The 20504-nt window shown below is 44.6% G+C and overlaps 1 protein-coding gene across 1 annotated transcript in view; it reads right to left on the bottom strand.

Annotated features, from left to right (window-relative positions):
• PIK3C3 (phosphatidylinositol 3-kinase catalytic subunit type 3) overlaps nucleotides 1-20504 on the bottom strand; it is a 156227-nt gene that overhangs the window by 111433 nt on the left and 24290 nt on the right. The window contains exons 7-15 of the mRNA XM_054987532.1: nucleotides 18639-18710; nucleotides 16935-17039; nucleotides 15019-15111; nucleotides 12027-12212; nucleotides 10556-10710; nucleotides 9950-10040; nucleotides 7666-7733; nucleotides 3488-3593; nucleotides 438-554 (exon numbers count right to left, since the gene is read on the bottom strand). Coding sequence (XP_054843507.1) covers nucleotides 438-554; nucleotides 3488-3593; nucleotides 7666-7733; nucleotides 9950-10040; nucleotides 10556-10710; nucleotides 12027-12212; nucleotides 15019-15111; nucleotides 16935-17039; nucleotides 18639-18710 — 993 coding nt within the window. The remainder of the gene's footprint in view (nucleotides 1-437; nucleotides 555-3487; nucleotides 3594-7665; nucleotides 7734-9949; nucleotides 10041-10555; nucleotides 10711-12026; nucleotides 12213-15018; nucleotides 15112-16934; nucleotides 17040-18638; nucleotides 18711-20504) is intronic.

The raw sequence follows: 20504 nt of genomic DNA, 5'->3' as shown, positions 1-20504 counted from the left end.
TGAGGAGCAGCCGCTGAGAGGAGTGGCCTACCCAAAGGCCACCTGCAGAGATCATGGCAGTAGTGGGAAAAACCAGCAGAGTGCTGATTTCCAGCCCAGCCACTTAACCACTGAATTATATCCTTGGTCCATCAAGATCAGTATTGTCTACTCAGACTGGCAATGGGTATCAGGTTGAGCTCGTTCACATCTCCTACTCTCTAGTCCTTTAACCTAAAGTTGAAGTTGAACCTCGGACCTTTTGCAAGCCAAGCAGACGTTCTTGCACTCTGCCAAGAGTGAGGGGACAATTAAGAGACTCTGTTGTGAGAGGCAAAACTGCCAAACTTCAGTAATCCAGTATGTCACAACTTGGCATTCTTGGCAAAGCAAGAATATTCTTGCATTCAGAAATTTTGCTACAAACATGAATGGGAACGGGGGAGAATGCAGCCAACCTTTTTTTTCCGGTTCCCGCTTTCCCGTTGCACCGCTTTCATGAGATGAACCAGTCGATCAACAAACGTCTGCTGGGCAGCCAAGGAGGAGCGCATCACCCTGACAGACTTGTCTCCCTGGGTAAACACGGAGGGAAGACAAAATTAGTTCCTTCTGCTGTCATTACTTCTCCAGGAACGGGCTCATGGTGATTATCCCTCTCAAAACGGGCAGATAATTAACAACAACTCTCACTCAAAACGGGCAGATAATTAACAACAACTCTCACTCGAGAGGGAATATTTCTTCCCCCAGCCTTCACCTCAGCAAAATGCAATCAAGAGATCCCTGTAGGCTGCTGGCTGGCAACATGACCTTTCAGCTCGTTTGTGACAATGTCAACAACAATCATTGTAGACACAACACTGGCACTTGACACAAGTTAAATTATACTTGCGGGGTGCAGAAGTTATGGGGAAAGAATCCAAACTCTAATTGGAATACCCACTCTTGCAAGTAAGTGCGGAGACAGCTCTCAAACTCACAAAGTTGCCGTTTGCCGAATCAAATCATTCTTCCATCAATGCCAGTATTGTCTACTCTGACTGACAGAAGCTCTCTAAGGTCTCAGGTTGAGGTCTTTCACATCACCTATCACCTGTTATTTTTAGCTGGCGATGCCAGGGCTTGAACCTGGGACCTTTTGCATGCAAAGCAGAGGGCCTACCACTGAGCCAAGCCCCTCCCTTCAACTGGGCATTGGAGACGACAACTAGTAAAGCCCTATGCAGACTGGGACCAGCGTATCTGCGAGACCACCTCTCCCTATATGTGCCCCAGAGGACGCTCCAATCGAGAAAGAAACACCTATTCGTGGTCCCTGGCCCCAAGGTAGCCTGCCTGGCCTCAACCAGAGCCAGGGCTTTCTCGGTCCTGGCTCCAGCCTGGGCTGATTCTGCATACGTTGGATAATGCACTTCCAATCCTCTTCAGAGATCATTTGGAACTGAATTTTTCGAGTGTGAAACAAAAAATCCACTTCCAAACGATAGCTAAAGTGCATTATCCAACGTGTGCGGAATCAGCCCTGGTGGAACTCTCTGTCTACTGAGACCAGGGCCCGGCAGGATGTGTTATCATTTCGCCAGGCCTCTAAGACAGAGATGTTCCGCCAGGCATATGGTTGAGGTCAGGCTTGGCCTCCACTGGCTGAAAAATGGAGGAAATGATGAAAATATAATCTGAATCCCTCCCTACTAAGGTTGTCCACCACTTTATCGTGTCGAGTTGTATCTCCTGCTATCGATTGCCACCATCTAGATATATATCTGAATATATATATTTATATGTGAAATATGTTATAATATACTATGTTTTTTATCAATCTATTTGTGGTTTTTAACTGTATAAATTGATGTGTTTTAATATGTTGTAATCCGCCCTGAACCCTTCGTGGGGACGGCGGACTAGAAATCCAAATACAATAAAATAAAATAGTATACAGCAACACCCGCTTGCATAGTAGATCTCTTGGAGTAGGACTTTCTAGCTTCTTCCTCCTGCTGTTGTCCACAAATAAGTGCCGTCAAGCCGTAATTAACTTAACGGTGACCTCTCATGAGGTTGTGAAGGCGAGAGATGAGCAAAGGTGGTCTCTCATCCAAGTAATAATCAAGGCCGACCCTGCTTAGTTTCCAAGATCTGACAAGATTAGGCTAGTGAGGGCCATCCAAGTCTAGGTAAATTAATTAAGTGCCAGCAAGTTGCAAACAACTTATGGAGACCCCGCATGGGTTTTTCATGGCAAGAGATGGTTTGCCATTACTTGCCTCTTCATAGCAACTCTGGACTTCCTCCATGGTCTCCCATTCCCTGTACTAACTAAGGCCAACCCTGCTTAGCTTCTGAGATCTGATAAGTCTGGACTATTCAGGCTGCTACACCCTAAAACTATGTACCTGAGGACATCAGTCCTTCAGAAATCGCATGGAAGGTAAAGTGCGGGTCTGCAGTGGGAGGGAAGAAACACATTCTCTTTAAGTGACCTTAAGTTAACTAGGAGGCTCCAATTAGTGCAAAATGCTGCAGGAGCGAGCAGGAGCTCCCATCCTACAGTCACTCCATTGGCTGGCTACCTGTCAGTTAACGTGCTCAATTCAAGGTATTGGTTATCACATGCAAAGCTCTTCACGGCCTTGGCCCGACATACCTATGGGACCGCCTCCCTCCTTATGTCCCTCCACGGCAGCTTTGCTCATCCGAACAGGATCTCTTGCAGGTGCCAGCCTGCGCATGGGCGAAATCAACAGCAGCCCATACACGAGCTTTCTCTGTGGTGGCCCCTACCCTGTGGAACGGCCTGCCTGAGGAGGTCAGGAGAGCCCCCACCCTCCTGGTTTTCCACAAACAATGCAAAACCGAATTATTCAAAAAGGTTTTTTTCCCAGATTGGAGGGTGGTATTGTAGGGAGGGGGTCTCAGATGTTTTGCTAATGAGTTAGGAACCATAGACTTCAACATTATGTTGCCTTACATATTATCTGTTGCTTTAAATATGTACTCCTATATACTACCTGTGCTTCATGTTGTTTAATGTCAATCCTAGAATAGATTATGTTTTGTTTCAGCAATTCTTCAACCCCATATTGGATTCTTGCTAATGCTATGTCTTTATAAACTTGCATTCATTTACCCTATGACATTGTATATGGAAATGTCCTTGACACTGTATGGAAATGCCTACCCTTGTCCTTGCTACTGATTGTACTAAACTCACACTATGTAATCTGCCTTGAGTCTCAGGGAGAAAGGCGGATTATAAATGAAATAAAATTAAAATATATATTTCCTCAATCTTCAGAGCAATCACTCTGAGCTGCCATGTCAGCGCCACAAAAACAACACAGAAGATTCAAAGGACTGATCTTCTGCAGTTCAGTTGGGCCACAAGACATTTAGTCTCACACAGGTCAAAGCCAGCCCCTTTCACCCATGCCCAGAGGTCACTTGCAGCCACTGAAGACACCAGAGTTATGATGCCCCAGCAGACCTTAACCATGAAGGGTGTCACCTTTAGTAGAGCTTGGCTGAACCGTCGTGTGACGTTCAGGTACATTTCGTGAGTCCTGGGGTCTCTCTGCTGAGTATCTTGGTCCTCGCACTCTACAATCACATACCTGTAAGGAAACACACAAGCTCGGCACCGTGAAGACTGATGGAGGATCTGGCTTGAACAGATTGTCCAAAAGCATCAAAATATCATTTATTATTTTATTTATTTACTAATGATAAACTCATCAATAAACTCATACGGGCCATCGAGGCAGCTAACAAATTAAAATCACACATACTAAAATCACAACGTAAAAACCATAAAAACACACCATTAAAACCATTAAAAATACACATACAAAAATATAAAAATAACTATTATGTTCATGAGAGATTTCAGAGGGAGCATTTGGTTTTTCCCTACTAAGCAAAAACAACAGTGTTGCATAGTGGTTAGACCTGGGAGACCCAGGTTCGAATCCCTGCTCTGCCGTGAGAGGTTGCTGGGTGATTTTGGGCCAGTCATGAACTCAGTCTAATGTACCTCAGATGGTTGCTGTGAGGATAAAATGGAGGTGAAGAACGATGGAAGCCATTTTGTGTTCCCACTAGGGAAAAGATGGGTTATAAGCAAACAAATAAATAGTAAATACAAATGGAGTTCATGAAAGGATTTGTGATTCAGGTCCTTTTTACTCATGACAGAGTAGCTGCAGAAAGTACACTTGGCATTCATCCAGAGTCAATCCTCTCCCTTTTATCAATGCATAGTGCTGTGTTTCAAAAGACTGTTGACTTTAGTGAGGTTTGGCAGTCCATGGATCTAATTCTCAGGACACAAGAAGCCCAAGGTTCGAATCCTAGCCAAGCCCTACTTGCTGGGCTCAGAGAACGGGGAAAGAAGAAAAACTTACCCCACAGAGATTTTAAAGGGAGGGGGTCATGCATCAGGGCAGAGCAGCTGCTTTGCCTGCAGAATGCCCCATTACTCAAATTAAAACATTTCAGGCGTGGAAAGGAAGTGTCTTCCCCTGAGATCTTGAAGAGCCACTGCCAGTCAAAATAGGCAACACTGGCGTAGATTGACCCACGCCCTGACTTGAGATAAGGCTGCTTCATACGGCATGTTCACACATGACATCTGTATGTTTCCACGGAAATGATGTCTTAACTGCTTTCACACACGTTGAATGATGATGACAACAACAACAAAAAATGGTGCTTATATACTGCTCTTCTAGACAGATTAGTGCCCCACTCAGAGCAGTGAACAAAGTCAGTGTTATTATTATCCCCACAATACAGCTGGGGAGCTGGAGGGCTGAGAGATGCAGCTTACCCAAGACCCCCTGCAGAGCCCACGGCAGGAGTGAGAGTCGAACCAGCAGAGTGCTGACTTGCAACCCAACTACTTAACCACTATCATTTGCGTTTTTTTCCTGTTTCACACAGGAAAACCCAGTGGCAAACCATCACTGAAGTGCACTGAAGTGGGAAATCAGTCGTTGCAGACCACGAGAAATAGCCTTTCTTCTCAACTGCATTCCGTCAGAAGCTGCCAGACTGGATGCTTGGACTGGAGTGTCCTTTGTAGAGAATCTTTGTGGCCTCACTAATGGGAGAAGAGGAGGTTAAACTCGCTGCATCTCCTTTCTCTCTCCCATGCTGGGCCTCTCCGCTCAAGCAGAGACACATCCTCCTTTGCCTCTTGCTGAGCCTTCTTTTAAAAGTGTCATTGCAGCCCCCCCCCCCATCCAGAAAGTTCCCAGGGAAATCCCGCAAGAGCGAATATTCCCAGGGGACTTGAGATGTGGGTGTGGCTTGAGAGAAAGCCACACCTCCACCTCAAGGCTCCGGGGGAATTCCCCTAGTCATTCTTTGGACCTGCTGGCAACAGAGCCAGCTATTAGAGCAGCTATTATTAGCTGCTCATCCTCCAACATGATATATGCCCTCATGTGCCAACAATGTCCATCTGCTCTGTACATTGGACAAACCAGCCAACCTCTACGCAAAAGAATAAATGGACACAAATCTGACATTAAAAATGGCAACATCCAGAAACCAGTGGGAGAACACTTCAATCTACCAGGACATTCCATCAAGGACTTAAAGGTCACTGTAGTTCAACAGAAACCTTTCAAAAACAGAATCCAACGGGAAGCTGCTGAACTGGAATTCATATGTAAATTTGACTCAGTCAGACATGGATTGAATACAGACTATGAACGGTTATCTCATTACCAAAGTAACTGCCTTCAGGCATTCTATTCAGATTCTACCATGGAGAGGAGGCGTCTCACCTAGCCTGGATTGTGCATTCCACCTCTTTCATGATTTCTTGTAAACTTATTTACATTTACATGACTCTTACTCCCTGCATCTTCTCCCCCCTCCCCTCACCACCTATATATCTCTGTCCAGTTTCTTCATGCCCTCCATGCATCTGATGAAGACAGCTGTGGCTCTCGAAAGCTTATGCTACAATAAAACTGGTTAGTCTTAAAGCTGCTACTGGACTCTTTACTATTTTGCTATTACAGACTAACATGGCCAACTTCTTTGGAGCTATTAGAGGGTGTCTCCTTAAAGGAGCTATGCAGTTTTACTAGCATTGCTGACCTTTTGAACCTGGCTGCTGTTCCAGGGCTTGCCAGTCTCTCCTAGGGGCACAGCAGGGGCGGAACCACATCACTGGGCCAGCCAAGTGACAGGTGGTTGCCTCCCAAAAACTGGCTGAAATAAATGCAGGGGTGGGATACTTCCGAACCCCAGACATATTCCTCGTCCTGTATTCCACTATACAAGTTTTAAACAAACCAGGCGATGATGGAAATACAAAGCAGGAGCAAGCATTTTAAGATTTACCAGCTCTCATCTGTTCAGACATTCATCTGGACCCTTCCGCAAAGCGATAAAACACAGCACACGAGATCCAGTGAGGAACCCCAAGGGAAAAGCAGTGGGGGAAGAGAGAGAGCTCTTGCCTTTCATGGAAGGCATTTCCCAATTTCATTCCTGCAGCAGGTGAGGGAATAGCTTGCCTCCCGCCTGCCATGTTATAAACGAAATAGCACGTTTTCTAGGATTACTGTTCTTGTTTCAACCACCCTTTGATTATTTCAAACTCCTGCGGAGGCAGGTCAGCCAACACGAGGATTTATAGCTACGTTTGCTGAACCGGCAGTCATGACATTCAGATTCTGGCAGTTAGGAACGAGGAAGGCTGGAAAGAAAGCAAGTGTGCATGTGCGTGTGTGCGGGTAATAAATTGGGCAATTTTGTGGCTAAAAATGACAAAGGAAAGATCTTGAAGGGAGCAGAAGGGGAACACAAAGGTCTTGAGTATGGACCTTTTTATATACTTTAGGGAAGGGGGGAAATAACAGAAAAACAGCAGCAATTCCTTTCCCCCCCTCTTGCACAGAAGGATAAACGTTTAATGATTTTTCTGATTTTTATACTGAATTTTATTTTCTGAGTTTTAGACAACGCACATGGTTTATGATTTTATGATTTTTCTGATTTTTATACTGAATTTTATTTTCTGAGTTTTAGACAACATACAGGGTTCACCATACCTTTATTTTATTCTCACAACAAGCCTGTGAGGTAGGCTAGGGTGAGCGAGAACAGCTGGCCCAAGATCACGCAGCGAGTTTCACGGCAGAGCAGGGATATGGATCTGGGGAACCTCGCCCAACAGCCTAACCTCCACCAGCTCTTAAAAGTTTACGCAGCTTTAAGAGATGCATAGAGATTAGATCAATTCAACAACTATTAGGATGGCTAAATGAAACCTCCAAGTTCAGAGGCAGTGTACCTCTGAATACCGATTGTAAGGTGCTGCAGTGAGGAAGTGCTGTTGACATCACTGCTTCCTTGTGACCTTTCTAGATGGTCACTACGGGAGACAGTATGCAGAACGAGATGGATCTTTGGTCTGACCCAGCAAGCTAAAGATGACCTTCCCTCCAACAAATCTCCGCCTACCCTACCTTTGTCTCCGCCTACACCCTTCTTCTTAGATCTACCATCTTCCGCTCTGTACCTAGGACCTGTGCCTCTCTCTCTCAATGCAGCAGAAGGCAAAACAACTGTTCACTTCCCATCTTTGCTATCCATTCACTATGCCGCACAACCGGATATCTGCTGCCACTGCAGAAGATGAATGACAGACCACGGCATCAGACTTACCAATACAAGTAGTTTGCCAGCGTGGAATTCTTGCATGCCCGGGAGATCAAGAAAGTGCACAGGTCTTGCTAATAGTGAATTTAAAAAACAAACAAAAGGTTATTCATTGCCACAGAAGAGTCATGTTTGACTATCACTGCAAACAAATAAAAAGCATTTTTTTTAAAAAAATGGGACCATCTTGAGCAATCCATACCCAAGTGTAGGTTTTCTCCTCGTGATGATTTCACAAGGGTCTCAGATTGCCTCCCCCCACGATCAATCATCTTGGAGGTTATCACCCCCAAATCAGCAGAGAAATTTTAAAAATTGGGGGCTTTTAATTTAAAGAAAAGATGACTAAATGTGTGGAATTGTGGGTGACGGGGTGGAGGGAGACATAAGACAGAGCTTCATAAAATTATGTATTGTATGGGAAAAAATTACTTTTTCTCCCTCTCTCCAAATATTAGGGGCACCCAAGGAAACTGATGGGCAGTGGATTCAGAACCGAGAAAATGAAAGTAGTTGTTGTCATTCAGTACATGATTAGCTTACAGAACTCACTGCCACAGAATGTAGCGATGGCTTTAAATGGGGATGGGGCAAACTTATGAAGGAGAGATTTGTCTGTGGCTATTAGCTAGGATTGCTACCCTCCTGGTAGGGCCTAAAGAACTCCTCGAATCACAGCTGATCTCCAGACAACAGATGGGTACTTCAGACTATGGTATTACATCCAGCGGAGATCCCTCTCCAAAATCGACTCTCCCCAGGCTCTGCCCCCAAATCTCCAGGTATTTCCTAATCCAGAGTTGGCAACCCTCCTATTAGCCTTAATACGTCCCCATGAATAACGGTTCATTGGAGGAGGGCAAGAGCAATAAGGAGGTACTTTGGCCCTTGTGAAGGCCACATCAGGGCATCTGATTGGCCAATTGGGAACATAATACTAGAACAGATGGACCTTTGGTCCAATCCAGCATGGCTCTTCTTCGGTTTTTATGCCCTCATCAGCCAACGTGGTCCGATGGTTAAAGCTGATGACGTCTGGACAACAAACCCTCCCAAGGGAATGCAGACAACAAATGCAATCAATTCTCATACAAAATTCCTATATTCGTACAAGTGCATAGAAAAGTGTAACCATGTATAAAGTGCAACCTCAAGCGTAAATAATATCAATGGAACAATAAATACCACAATAAATAGATTCCAGTCAATATTACCGGTACAAGAAATACTACGATAAGTAATTTCCAGTCAGTATCACAACCAGACAGTATCTATAGAGACTTCAAGAAATGTTCTGTTATACATCAACCGAGGAATGCCAGTGGCAGAGTCCAGCATCAACCTGGGTAAGTATCGGAGTTTATGGGAAGATTTTCATGCTGTTAACTCTTTTCTTGTAGGTTAGCTCCAGCCCTGGGGGACGTCGCAAGCTCCACCCCGCAGACTGCTAGCCCCCGTCTGTTTCGCAGTGCTTTCTCAAGGGCAGCTTAAATCATGGCAAACACACAGACGCAGATCAGAAAGACACAATTGCCTCTTGCTCCACTGTAAGGCACGCAACCTAACCCACTTCACGGGATGGGGATGGTGAGAATAAAATGGAGGAGGGGAGAATGACGCTCGCCATTTTGCATCGTCAGTGGGGAAGAAAGCAGGGTATAAATCAAGCAAATATATTAGGAAAACTTCCTTCCTCAGTTCCCCCCCTCCTGCTGGAGGAAAAAAAAGCTTTTAAGATCGTCCCTTTTGTTGGACCTAACTTTTCCACTCGACCTGAGAAACCTTTGGTCTTATATAGAGATGGGCACGAATCAAAATACGAACCAAAATTCATGACGAACCAAGCTGGTTCGTTTGGTTCGTTTTTTGGTTCGTCACTGCAGACAGCCTGGTACTGATCAATCAGTTTCCTAGGCAACAGGGGTTGGACTTCCTGCAGCCCTTCTGCTGGCCTGGAAGTGACCTTCTGCTGACATGGATGTGACGTTTTCACGAACCAAATGAACCGATTTGCAAACCAGGGGCAAATCTCTTCCTCCTCCAAGTTTGCTCCTTACTTAGGGTTCTATATTCCCCAAGGGAATGTGTGGAAGTATTCTGTGTTCTTTTAACAGGGCATGAGATGACAGGTTCCTGCCCAGGGGAGCTGACAAGTGAAAATGTAACATTAGGACAAGAGGCTGGCTTGTTCATGGCTGCTCTGTGTCTTCATGCTTGAGGCAAGATTCACGCCAGAGACTTCCCAACTTGTTCACTCAACCACAATACTACTTTTCAGGGCTTCGCTTACCTCTAGATTTTCATTTTCTGCAGGTTCCTTGGCTTTTGACGTAGAAGGCGGGGATGATACAAGGGGAAGTGGGCTGGTGATGATCTGAGAACTGTGGAGAAATAATATAGTTTTACAAATGCAATTTTTAGGGAAAGGGTCTGAGAGATGCATAGATCAGATGTATTAGTGGGTCCAAAGCTTTCCTAATTTATTCATTAAAAAAACCATCATAGCCAGCCTTTTCCAAACCAGGTTCAGCGTGGATTGCAACCATTCAATCAAAAAGAATCAGAAACAAAAATCATCTCCAATGAGAAATACAAACCAGTGGAAGGAAGGAAGAAATACCAATAATAGGAGGCAACAACGTGGCTTTCTGGAGCGTCTGAATGGCCACTGCATGAAATGGGATGATCAGACAGATGGACAATGGGTATGATCTAGCAAGATCTTATTTTAGCAACAGGTAATCAAGCAAAGGACAAGGTCACAGTATATTGGCTGGTAGGAGGACTTTCAAGGAGAAAGCTTAATCAAGTCTACTTAGAAGTAAGTTGCCTGTTGTTCAATGGTGCTTGCTCCCAAGAAAGCGTCCTTAGAATCGCCGCCTTAGACTTCCTCTACCTGTCTATTTCCGCTGCTGTCGTTCCCGATGTTGCCATGCTCTCTGACATGGTACCTTGGCTGTCCTTCTTCGTGGGTTCCAACCCATTCTTGATGTCATCAAAGTTCTCGTATTTCAGCGCCTGGACGAGCTGTAGCAGGTACATCAGTAGATCCTTGGAAGAAGCATAAACAAAGAGATTAGAGAGGCAACTTTCCAAAAGTGCTAAGAAAGCTGCAGCTTAAGTTTCTTGATCATGGAGAGGGTAAGTAAAGGTGAAAGGGCAAGAACTGGAAAGAAAGCATAGCCAATGATGGCAGTAGAGGTTCCTGAAGATGAAGCAAGGGGAAAGGATCACATAATGGAATTTTATATTGTGCTCAGACCCCATTTCAGTTGAGGCCTTCACAAAGAGAAACAACGAAGTAATTGCTCAATCTCTTCAATGCTTTTTCAGTTGCAACTCAGCTATCTTGTTTGATCTTTGTTGCTTCTCTTTGACTTCTTAAGGCTTATGCCAAAATAGAACGAGACAGGCCTCCCATTGAAGCTTTAGTCATTCCTCAGTCTTTTCAACCATACTTCCATTGAGACGCAACGTTTCAAGTGAGAGTCCAAGTTCTACCTTTCAAAATGGAAGTTGAAGGTCCACCACCACAACCTGAAGTTGAAACTCAGCTCTGCTCCATCCCGTTCCAAACTATGTTCTTTCTTGGTATTATCGGTTGGGTCTTTCTTGGAATTTTGTACAGTTCTCTAAATTTATGAACAAATGTGGTGGTGGTGGTGGAGAGTTCCCTAAAGTCATAGCTGACTTACGGAAACCCCTGGTGGGGTTTTCATGGCAAGAGACTAACAGAGGTGGTTTGCTATTGCCTGCCTCTGCAACCCTGGTCTTCGTTGGAGGTCTCCTATCCAAGGCCAACCCTGCTTAGCTTCCAAGATCTGATGAGATCAGGCTTGCCCAGGCTACCCAGGTCAGGGCATGTATGCACATATACACACTTTTATATTATAGATCAGTGCATTGACTGTTTTTTTCTAATAGTCTTCTACAGGACTTTTTTCTGGGAAAAGAGGTAGTGGAACTCAGCGGTTGTCAGCACAGGGGGCAACTCTTGGCAGGAGGTAGTAACCCTGGGTACCACATCTATGTGCGCAAAGTGCGCACACACTCCCAGGACCGCACAATGTGCAGCACAATGTGCAGCGCGGAGGGCAATTTAAACTCCCCTCTGTCTGGAGACCAGGGGGCGGGGCCACTGGCCATGTGACCATTTTCAAGAAGTGCCGGAACTCCGTTCCACCGCGTTTCAGCTGAAAAAAAGCCCTGGTCTTCTACTTCATTATGTAGTTCATTTTTTTCCCTCCCTTAGGTTTTTTTTGCTACCTTCTAAATGATCTATCAACATGCAAACTTGAATCCCAGGGTGTGGGGCAGGATGCTTGATTCTGGGAGAGTTTCAAAGGCAAACCAAACCATATCCGCACCTCGTCGTCAGCCTGCTGCAATCTGGCGACTGCGTACCGACGCACTGTCGGGTTGGTAAACTGAGAGGAGAGAAGCTCCAGGGCGTCTTCCACATCCATCGGCTTCCACTTGCCCAAAAGCTCCAGGGCTTGCTTGGCTTCTTGCGGGAGGTACCAGTTGACGCATTTCAGGAATTTTGTCAAAGCCTAAAACAAAAGCCATAATCATACACCATTTTTTATCATTGTGTCCTGAACAGATACATTCACAGCAGAGTATGAAGGAATCGATTTATTGTGTATAGTCATAAGCCGTCACAGGACCCCACTGAATAGAATAAATAAAAGACCCCACTAAATAAAATAAAGTTATATATACAGTACAGATTTACTGGTACACAGAGAGTTCCGCTGAAACAGAGGTTAATTAAAGCCAGAAATAAACAGATTTGACTACAAGTTCAGATAACATCCCCTTTCTTTACTGCATTAAATCTTATCTTCATAGCAGCAACGGCAAAAAGTGCAATTCTGTACATAACGTTTACATCGGTGTTGGAGAGCAGAAATATAATCTCCGTATCTGTATATGAGGTTAAACTGGATAAAATTTCCGCCAAAAACTTAGACCTAGGGTCAGAATATAAAGGGTAAAAAAGGATATAATGAGGTAAATCCTCTAATGTAGGAGATACTCAAATACAGAGACTTTGTGCTATAGGAGTTTGAGAATAACGACCAGAGTGCCACAAGAGATTGAGTAGCAGGGGTGAAATGAATTTAAATTTCTTTTTGGTACTATCCCTTTCGGAGCAAGGCACAAAGCAGAAGTTGGGAAATACTGCTTCAGCCATTTCCAAACAAGACTGTACGGGTTACTCTAATCTGGAGAACCGGGTTTGATTCCCCACTCCTCCACTTGAAGCCAGCTGGGTGACCTTGGGCTAGTCACAGCTTCTAGGAGCTCTCTCAGCCCCACCCACCTCACTGGGTGTTTTGTTGTGGGATAATAATGACATACTTTGTAAACCACTCTAAGTGGGCATTAAGTTGTCCTGAAGGGCGGTATATAAATCTGTTGTTGTTGTTGTTGTTGTTGTTGTTGTTGTTGTTGACCTCTGCTCATGGTACCCTCCGACATCTTTTCCGGAGCGCACCAAGTGTTATTACAAAGTGGGTGTGGCCAGATGGGGCTTTTTCCTATGAGGGCTTCTGATTGGCTCAATCGATTTTTTAAAATGTTGCTTTGGCAGCAGCTGCCACCACAGCACAAGAATCTTCCCTATATGCCTGAAGGTGCACTGTGTGCACTCAGAAGAAAATATTCATAAACGGTATGTTGTCCGCTTTCGAAGGTAACCTGTTAAACAGAGCTTCTGCCAGTAACCTTGAAGAGTTACTATTAGTTATGCACAGACACATTCCCTGACATTCTTTGGAGGCACCACCTCCTGAGGCGCCCATTTTGTTGTTGCGCCAACCACCCTGTGTAGAATCCCAAAGGTGCTCATAGACTCTAAATAGTTCTATAGCATGTGGAAGCAGAAGTCACTTCCCATGGCTTCACAGCACAACATCGTAAGGCCACACCAGGTAGCTACAGAGTCAACCATCCTGGCTAGCTTAGCAATTTTACAGACACTGGAAGCATTTTTTTTTTGCTTTTCAACTGCTGGTGATGCTGTACTGTGAAGAGTTTCTCCATTGATAAAGCATAAGCAATTAGCAAAGTATAAGCAATAATTTAATGGTGGATTAAATTATGCAGAAACTACTCAATCGGTACACAGTAGTATATTCTACAGCCCCTGTGCCTTAAGCAAAACATCTCTCTGCACCATTTCCTTACAGTAAAGCTTTCCGACCTGTGTAAAAAATGATTCAGTTTTGCATAGTTTGCAGAAATCCAGGAGAGTTGGAAGCCATCCTAACCTCACCCGGAAAGCCGTTCCATAAGGTGGGGGTCTGGGGGGTCACCACAGAGATTTCACATGTATGGGCAGCTGTTGATTTTGCCCATGTGCAAGGTGGCACCTGCAGAAGGCCCTGTTCAGCAGGAAGAGAGGCTGTCAGTTTCACAGCGCTGGAACCGATGCGGGGTTTGTGAAATGACAGCCTCACGAACCACGAACTGGGAAAAGGTCGGAAGTTCATAGTTCGTGGAATGCTACGAACCACGAATCACATGCTTTGGGGGGTTTTTTTGGTCCGTGCCCATGTCTACTGAATGATTTTGCATAGTTTTCAGAAATCCAGGAGAGTTGGAAGCCATCCTAAACTCATCCTTTCCATAAGATGGGGGTCACCACAGAGATTGCACATGTATGTTGATTTTGCCCACGTGCAAGGTGGCATCTGCAGAAGGCCCTGTACAGATGAGCGAAGCTGCCGTGGCGTAACTTAGGAAGAGAGGTGGTCCTGAAGATATGAGGAACCACGGCCATGAAGGGCTTTGTATGTGACAGCCATCGCTTGAACTGAGCCTGGTAACTGATGGGTAGCCAAAGAAGTCACTGCAGAATGGGAGTAATATGCATGTTTTGAACTATTCCAAATTCCAGGGTGGAAAGTACATAACCTACAGTCTTTCGGTGGAATCCTGGCAATTTCCGCCTTCAATAAGATCCCCCTCTCAAAGTATTCATGGTAGAAGGGAGAGCATGGGTGGGTTTTAAGAGATTTTCATAACACAATTCCATGAATATTATGCTGTCAGCTCTCAAGCTACCTCCACACACATTGAATAATGCACTTTCAATACGCTTCAGCAATTGTTTGTGTGAAACAGGAAAATCCACTTGCAAATGATGGCTAAAATGCATTGAAAGTGAATTCTCCAGTGCGTGTAGAAGTAGCTTCCATTCCCAAGGTACCTCTGATCCAGAAAAGCACAAGTCGGGCTATTTATTTAATTTAATTTATTAGGCTTATAGTCCACTCGCCCTGCAAGTGGGCTCAGAGCAGGTAACAATATCAATTATATATATACTTTAAAAAAAATCTGAATTCTTACCTTTTCTTGATTAGTGAGATAGTATCGGAATTTCCAGACGAGATCTTGCTCTTCGTACGTCAGCTGCTTCGTTGGAGGATAGCTCAATATGATCTAAACAAGAAGGATTTGCATATTGCTCCATTTCCATTTTCATCATTCTCATTATAACCTGAAAGGAGCTACCAAATGATACTAAAATAAAAAAGGATAAAGTATAATGCAGTCCCGAACCTCACGTTCTTAAATGCTAATCTGCCCTGAGCCTGCTGGAAATGTGGGGAGGGCGGAATAAAAATAGAAAATAAATAAACTTTTGATGGCAGAAGCCTGTCTCTGCCCTCTGCCTCCAAAAAGAAGGCCCCGCATTCCTGCTGAAAAATGCTTGGGGAGAAGAAAAGGGGTTTCAAATGAGAAAATCACAAACAAACTGAGCAAAACAGGGGAAGCACCAGAATGGGACGGTGCCATAGTATAGAGATTAAGTGGGTGGGTTGTGAATCATCACGCTGCTGTTTCGACTCCAACTGCTGCCATGAGCTCAGTAGGTGGCCTTGGGTAAGCCACTCCCCTCAGCCCAGCTCCCCAGTTGTATTGTGGGGATAATAATGACACTGATTTTGTTCACCGCTCTTGCTAGACAATGGGGACCACCAGCAAGGTAGCTGGTGGTGAAACAGTGGTGAAGGGGCAGGGAGGAAGAGCCGAGGAGCCGAGCCGAGGCAGGAGGCAGGGGAGAAGGGGCGAGCGGGGACGCAGCCCACTTCTGGGGGGGGTCATCGGGGGCCGGCATGGCGCCTCCTTCAGAGTTCAGCGCTCGAGGTGGCTGCCGGTACCACCTCCATGGACGCACTGGGCCTGAAAGTTCATCATGAACCGGGACATTTTTTTGGGTTCGCAAACTGATGGTCCATCGAAGCTCATTTCTGACAAACTGAAATTTTTAGAGCGGTTCATTTGGTTTCTTTTTCAGTTTGTCACTGCAGACGGCCTGGCACCAATCAACCAGTTTCATAGACAATTGGGGGGGGGGGGCGTTCTGCAGACCTTCTGCAGCCCTGGGAGTGACATATTCATGAACCAAATGAACCGGTTCACAAACTGGGCAAGTTCATGGAAGTTCGTGGTTTGTGAAACGTGATGAACCAGGAACTGCAACGAGCCACTATCTTCCCGGTCCGTGTCCACTTCTAGTTAGCACACATCATCTGACCTTCAGCCTGCCCCTCAAAACTCTCCACATCTGCTTCAAGTGGGTAGGCTTAAAATTCACATGGGTTTATTTCAATAAACCTAAATGTTCTACCATCTCCAATTTACAGGTGCCTACAATAACAAATGACTTGTCTTTAACATCTGCTTTTCTCTCTTATTTGCTTCCTTATTTCCCATGACCCTGCGGAGGGGGTGAGATTAATAAAAAGTACTTTCTTACAGCAAAGCAAGATATTTAGTGCAATGGATATTGGATACCTCATTATCAGGGCTGTTTGGACATGCTAGCAAACACACAATTCCTAGAGAATCCCAGGTTTCTTTTTTTAAAAAAATATTCTAGTCCTTATAACTAAAGAGAATTATTTGAAAGAATATGGGCAATGGCTGCTGAATCCTGAGAAATCAGGGGGGGGGGGGTTGATTAGATTTTCAGGGATAGATAGGAAGCAGGGAATCATCCTATATCTAGTAAAAAGGGAATAAATAATGACAAGTAGAAAAATGCAGGATAAATGCAGAACAAGAAAAGCTATGTAAGGTAGCTCAATCTGTGTAATTTTACACAGGTCTTAGGAATTAGCTTTTCTTGACACGGAATTTGGATAGAATTTTTTTTTTCCGAGCAGCCCTTTCTGCTGGCCTGTCTACAAGCAACTATATAATTCCCCTTCTAAGATGCCCAGGGAGGGGGAGCATTGAAACAACACCAAACAGCTTACGTTTAGCTGATCTCGAGTTGCAGCGTTTGGCTTGAGATCATGGTCAGAAGGTCCGCTTCGTAAACTTCGAGCCAGTTTGTGGTGCTTGCTTTCAACTAAGTTTTCCTGTGAGGAAAAAAACAATCCAAGGAATAAGTGTCAATAGTTATTCTGAAGTGGAAACAAAACCCCATACAAAATCAACATGATATAAGGCAAGTGTGCAGCAGCCATGCTCCCAGCGGGCGTGATGACATCACTTTCTGAAGTGACATCGTCATGCCTGGTAGCAGGCATGCTCCTGTGCTTGAATTGGCCATGAGCAAAGTGCAGGAGCATGCTCACTGCTGGCATGATGACATCACTTCCCGGAAGTGACATTGACATGTTGGCCCTGGGAGCATGCACTCACCCTGCGCACACACAGGAAGGACACTCTCAGCAAGTGTCATGTGGGCATAGGGATTTGGCAACCCTACACTCTGTATATTTCCCAAGGCCTTGCTTTGCACATCCCCATCTTCTGTTATTAGGTGAGAAGCAACCCAACAGGGGTCCCTTTTAATGGAGTCACCAAAACTGTGGAACTCTCTCCTTATGGAGAATTGTCCGTCCCCTTTTGTTGCCACCTTCTGGAATCAGGTGAAGATTTTTTGTTGTTGTTTCATCTGGTCTACCCTCCTTCCTATCCTATGTTTTAATTACTGTTTTATGTGCTTCTAAAACTTACTTTAATTTGGGTTTTAATGTCTTTATAATTTTTTTAAAAACTGTTAGCTGCTTTGGTGGCCCTCGTTGGTCAGAAAGGTGATGTACCAATTTTGCAAAAAAATAAATAATAATTGCAGTTAGTGCTCTCAAAATTTCAGACTAGAGCATTCATGTTATTTAGAAGGAAAGGTGATATACAATTTTATACTTATTTTATGTACTTATTTAAAACATGTATTCACTGCCTTCCCACCTTAAAGGAGCTACAATAAGGAACAGAAACAAACACAAAATACATTTCAAGCACAGTTTTAAACTACCCATCTATTAAAAAAAAGCTAAGAATAATTTCAGAGTAATTTCAAAACAAAGATAAAAACCACCTGTTATGTTACTACTGAGAACAGAAATGCCTATGTATTGGCAACAGGCATCAATAGGGAATTGTGTCTGTGCCTTTAAGAACAGACTTCTGGGAATTGTAGGCATATACTCTTTTCTGCCCCTCTTCCCTTTGGGATGCACGGGACGTATGAGCCTTTTATTGCCCATTTTCCTACCTTTGTCTCACTAATTATTTCTCTCCAACAAGAGATGAAGGAATTCATCCTTTTTTACCACAAGTATTGAATGGATTTGGCTAATGAATAAAGGTTAGAGATGGGCATGAACCAGAAAAAAAATTAACTATGAGGTTCATGGTCCGTCGCGTTTCACGAACTACGAACTTTCACAAACCTGCCCCGGTCCGCAAATCGGTTCGTTTGGTTCGTGAAAACATCATTTCCAGGTTAGCAAACTGTCACTTCCGGGTCAGCAGAAGGTCACTTCCGGGTCAGCAGAAGGTCTGCAGAAAGTCCTGTAAAAACGGCACAGACCCTATTCCCTACTGATGCCTGTTGCCTTGCCGATACATAGGCATTTCTATTCTCAGCTGTAACAGAACGCCACCATTTCTATCCCACTCCACCCCCCTACAACCTTTCCAGCTGTATCATGCAGATAATTACTTACCATAGACATCTGGGGATCAGGAACTTTAACAATCTCCGAGCTTGTTAAAATTGGAGATGACTCATCCCCGTCCTAGGTGACAAAAGTAATTCAAAGAGGCACATTAAACCTCTAAGGTTATAAAAGATCACTGTGACTTGTCAAAGCAACAATGTATTCCAGAGGCAACACTGGAAAATAAGCGACTGACTCACTGGAAAAGTCAATAATGTTAGGAAAGGTGAAAGGCAGTAGGCAAAGAGGAAGACCCAATATAGAAGGCTTGATTCAATAAATCCACCGTTTTGAAAGATCTGAGCACAACTGTTCATGATAGGACATTTTCGAAGTCTTTCATTCATAGGGTCACCATTTGACGACACCTAACACACCCTCACACCCATAACACACACTCACACCCGAACTATTGAGGCTGAATTTTCATTTCTCCGCGGAGCCTTTTCAGATGTGGCACACAGCAAACAGGATTCAAACATAACCTGAAAGCCATCGGACACAAGAGGCTGCTTGAACATACACTTGAGATTTTTGTCTTGTACAAGATGGGTAGCTGTGCTAGTCTGTCTGTAGCAGCAGAAAAGAACAAGAGTCCAGTAGCACCTATAAGACTAACAAAATTAGTGGTAGGGTATGAGCTTTCGTGAGCCAAAGCACACTTCTTCAGATATCGCTAGAACGTGAGTCCATTTGTCCCTATATCTTGGAGAGTGGAGTGATGGACTCACATTATAGCTGTATCTGAAGAAGTAAACTGTGACTCACATAAACTTATACCCTACCACAAATTCTGTTAGTCTTACAGGTGCTACTGGACTCTTGCTCTTGTGTATTGTATGTATATGTCATTAATATGCCTGTGCAAATGAAGTTTCTATACTTTTTTAAACCTTTTTTTAAAAAAAAAACTTGTGGCTTGGGGGGCACTTGACAATAATGATTGGTACTCGATGGTGAGTAGTAAACTAAAGATTAAGTGTGTGTGTTATCTGGGAGTGGAGCGTGCGCGCGCGTGTGTGTGTGTGTGTGTGCGCGCGCGCGCTGCAGAGATAAAATAAGGAGCACGCACCCCACTCCAAGCTCCTCGGGAGACAAATAGAATCAAAATACTACAGATGGAAACAGGGTCGGTATCCAAGGAGCCCCTCAAGGTACAAGCCCTGACCTGAATAGCCCAGGTGAGCCCGGTCTCGTCAGATCTCAGAAGCTAAGCAAGGTCAGCCTTGGTTAGTAATTGGATGGGAGACCTCCAACGAAGACCAGGGCTGCAGAGGCAGGCAATGGCAAATCATCTCTGTTAGTATCTTGCCGTGAAAACCCCACCAGGGGTCGCCATAAGTCAGCTATGACTTGAGGGCATTACCCACCACCACCATTCAAGGTACAAACAAGGAATTGTGTTGAGGGAAGGGCAGAGTGGAAATCTGAACTCATTTTCCAAGTTACCAGCCCAGCACTCTAAACACAGTAGCTTCAAAGCCTGCCGGATGACCTTGAGCCTGTCACTTTCTCTCAGTATAACTCAGCTCCCAGGGTTGTTGTGAGGAGAAAATGGGGAAGGGAGGATCCATGAATGTCACCCATATTCCCTAGGAGGAAGGGCGGGATAAAAGTCCACTAGACAGATATGTATGACCACTGAAGATAGTCTAAAAGCTCCACTGTTAAATGGATGCCTCTCTTCAACCCCCAAGTTGAAGAGATCACTCTGTATTAGGGGTCCCCAACATGGTGCCCACCAAGAGTTTTTAGAAAGCGTGTGAGGCAAGGTGGGGCTTTTGCCATCAAGGCTTCTGATTGACCACTGGAGATTTGATTGATTTTAAAATATTGCTTCAGCAGCAGCTGCCCCCCCCAACCCAGTACAAC

The sequence above is a fragment of the Eublepharis macularius genome, chromosome 8, assembly GCF_028583425.1.
Source record: "Eublepharis macularius isolate TG4126 chromosome 8, MPM_Emac_v1.0, whole genome shotgun sequence".
Lineage (NCBI taxonomy): Eukaryota > Metazoa > Chordata > Lepidosauria > Squamata > Eublepharidae > Eublepharis > Eublepharis macularius.
Note: the sequence above shows the minus strand (reverse complement) of the source record. Positions and strands in the feature narration are given on the sequence as shown.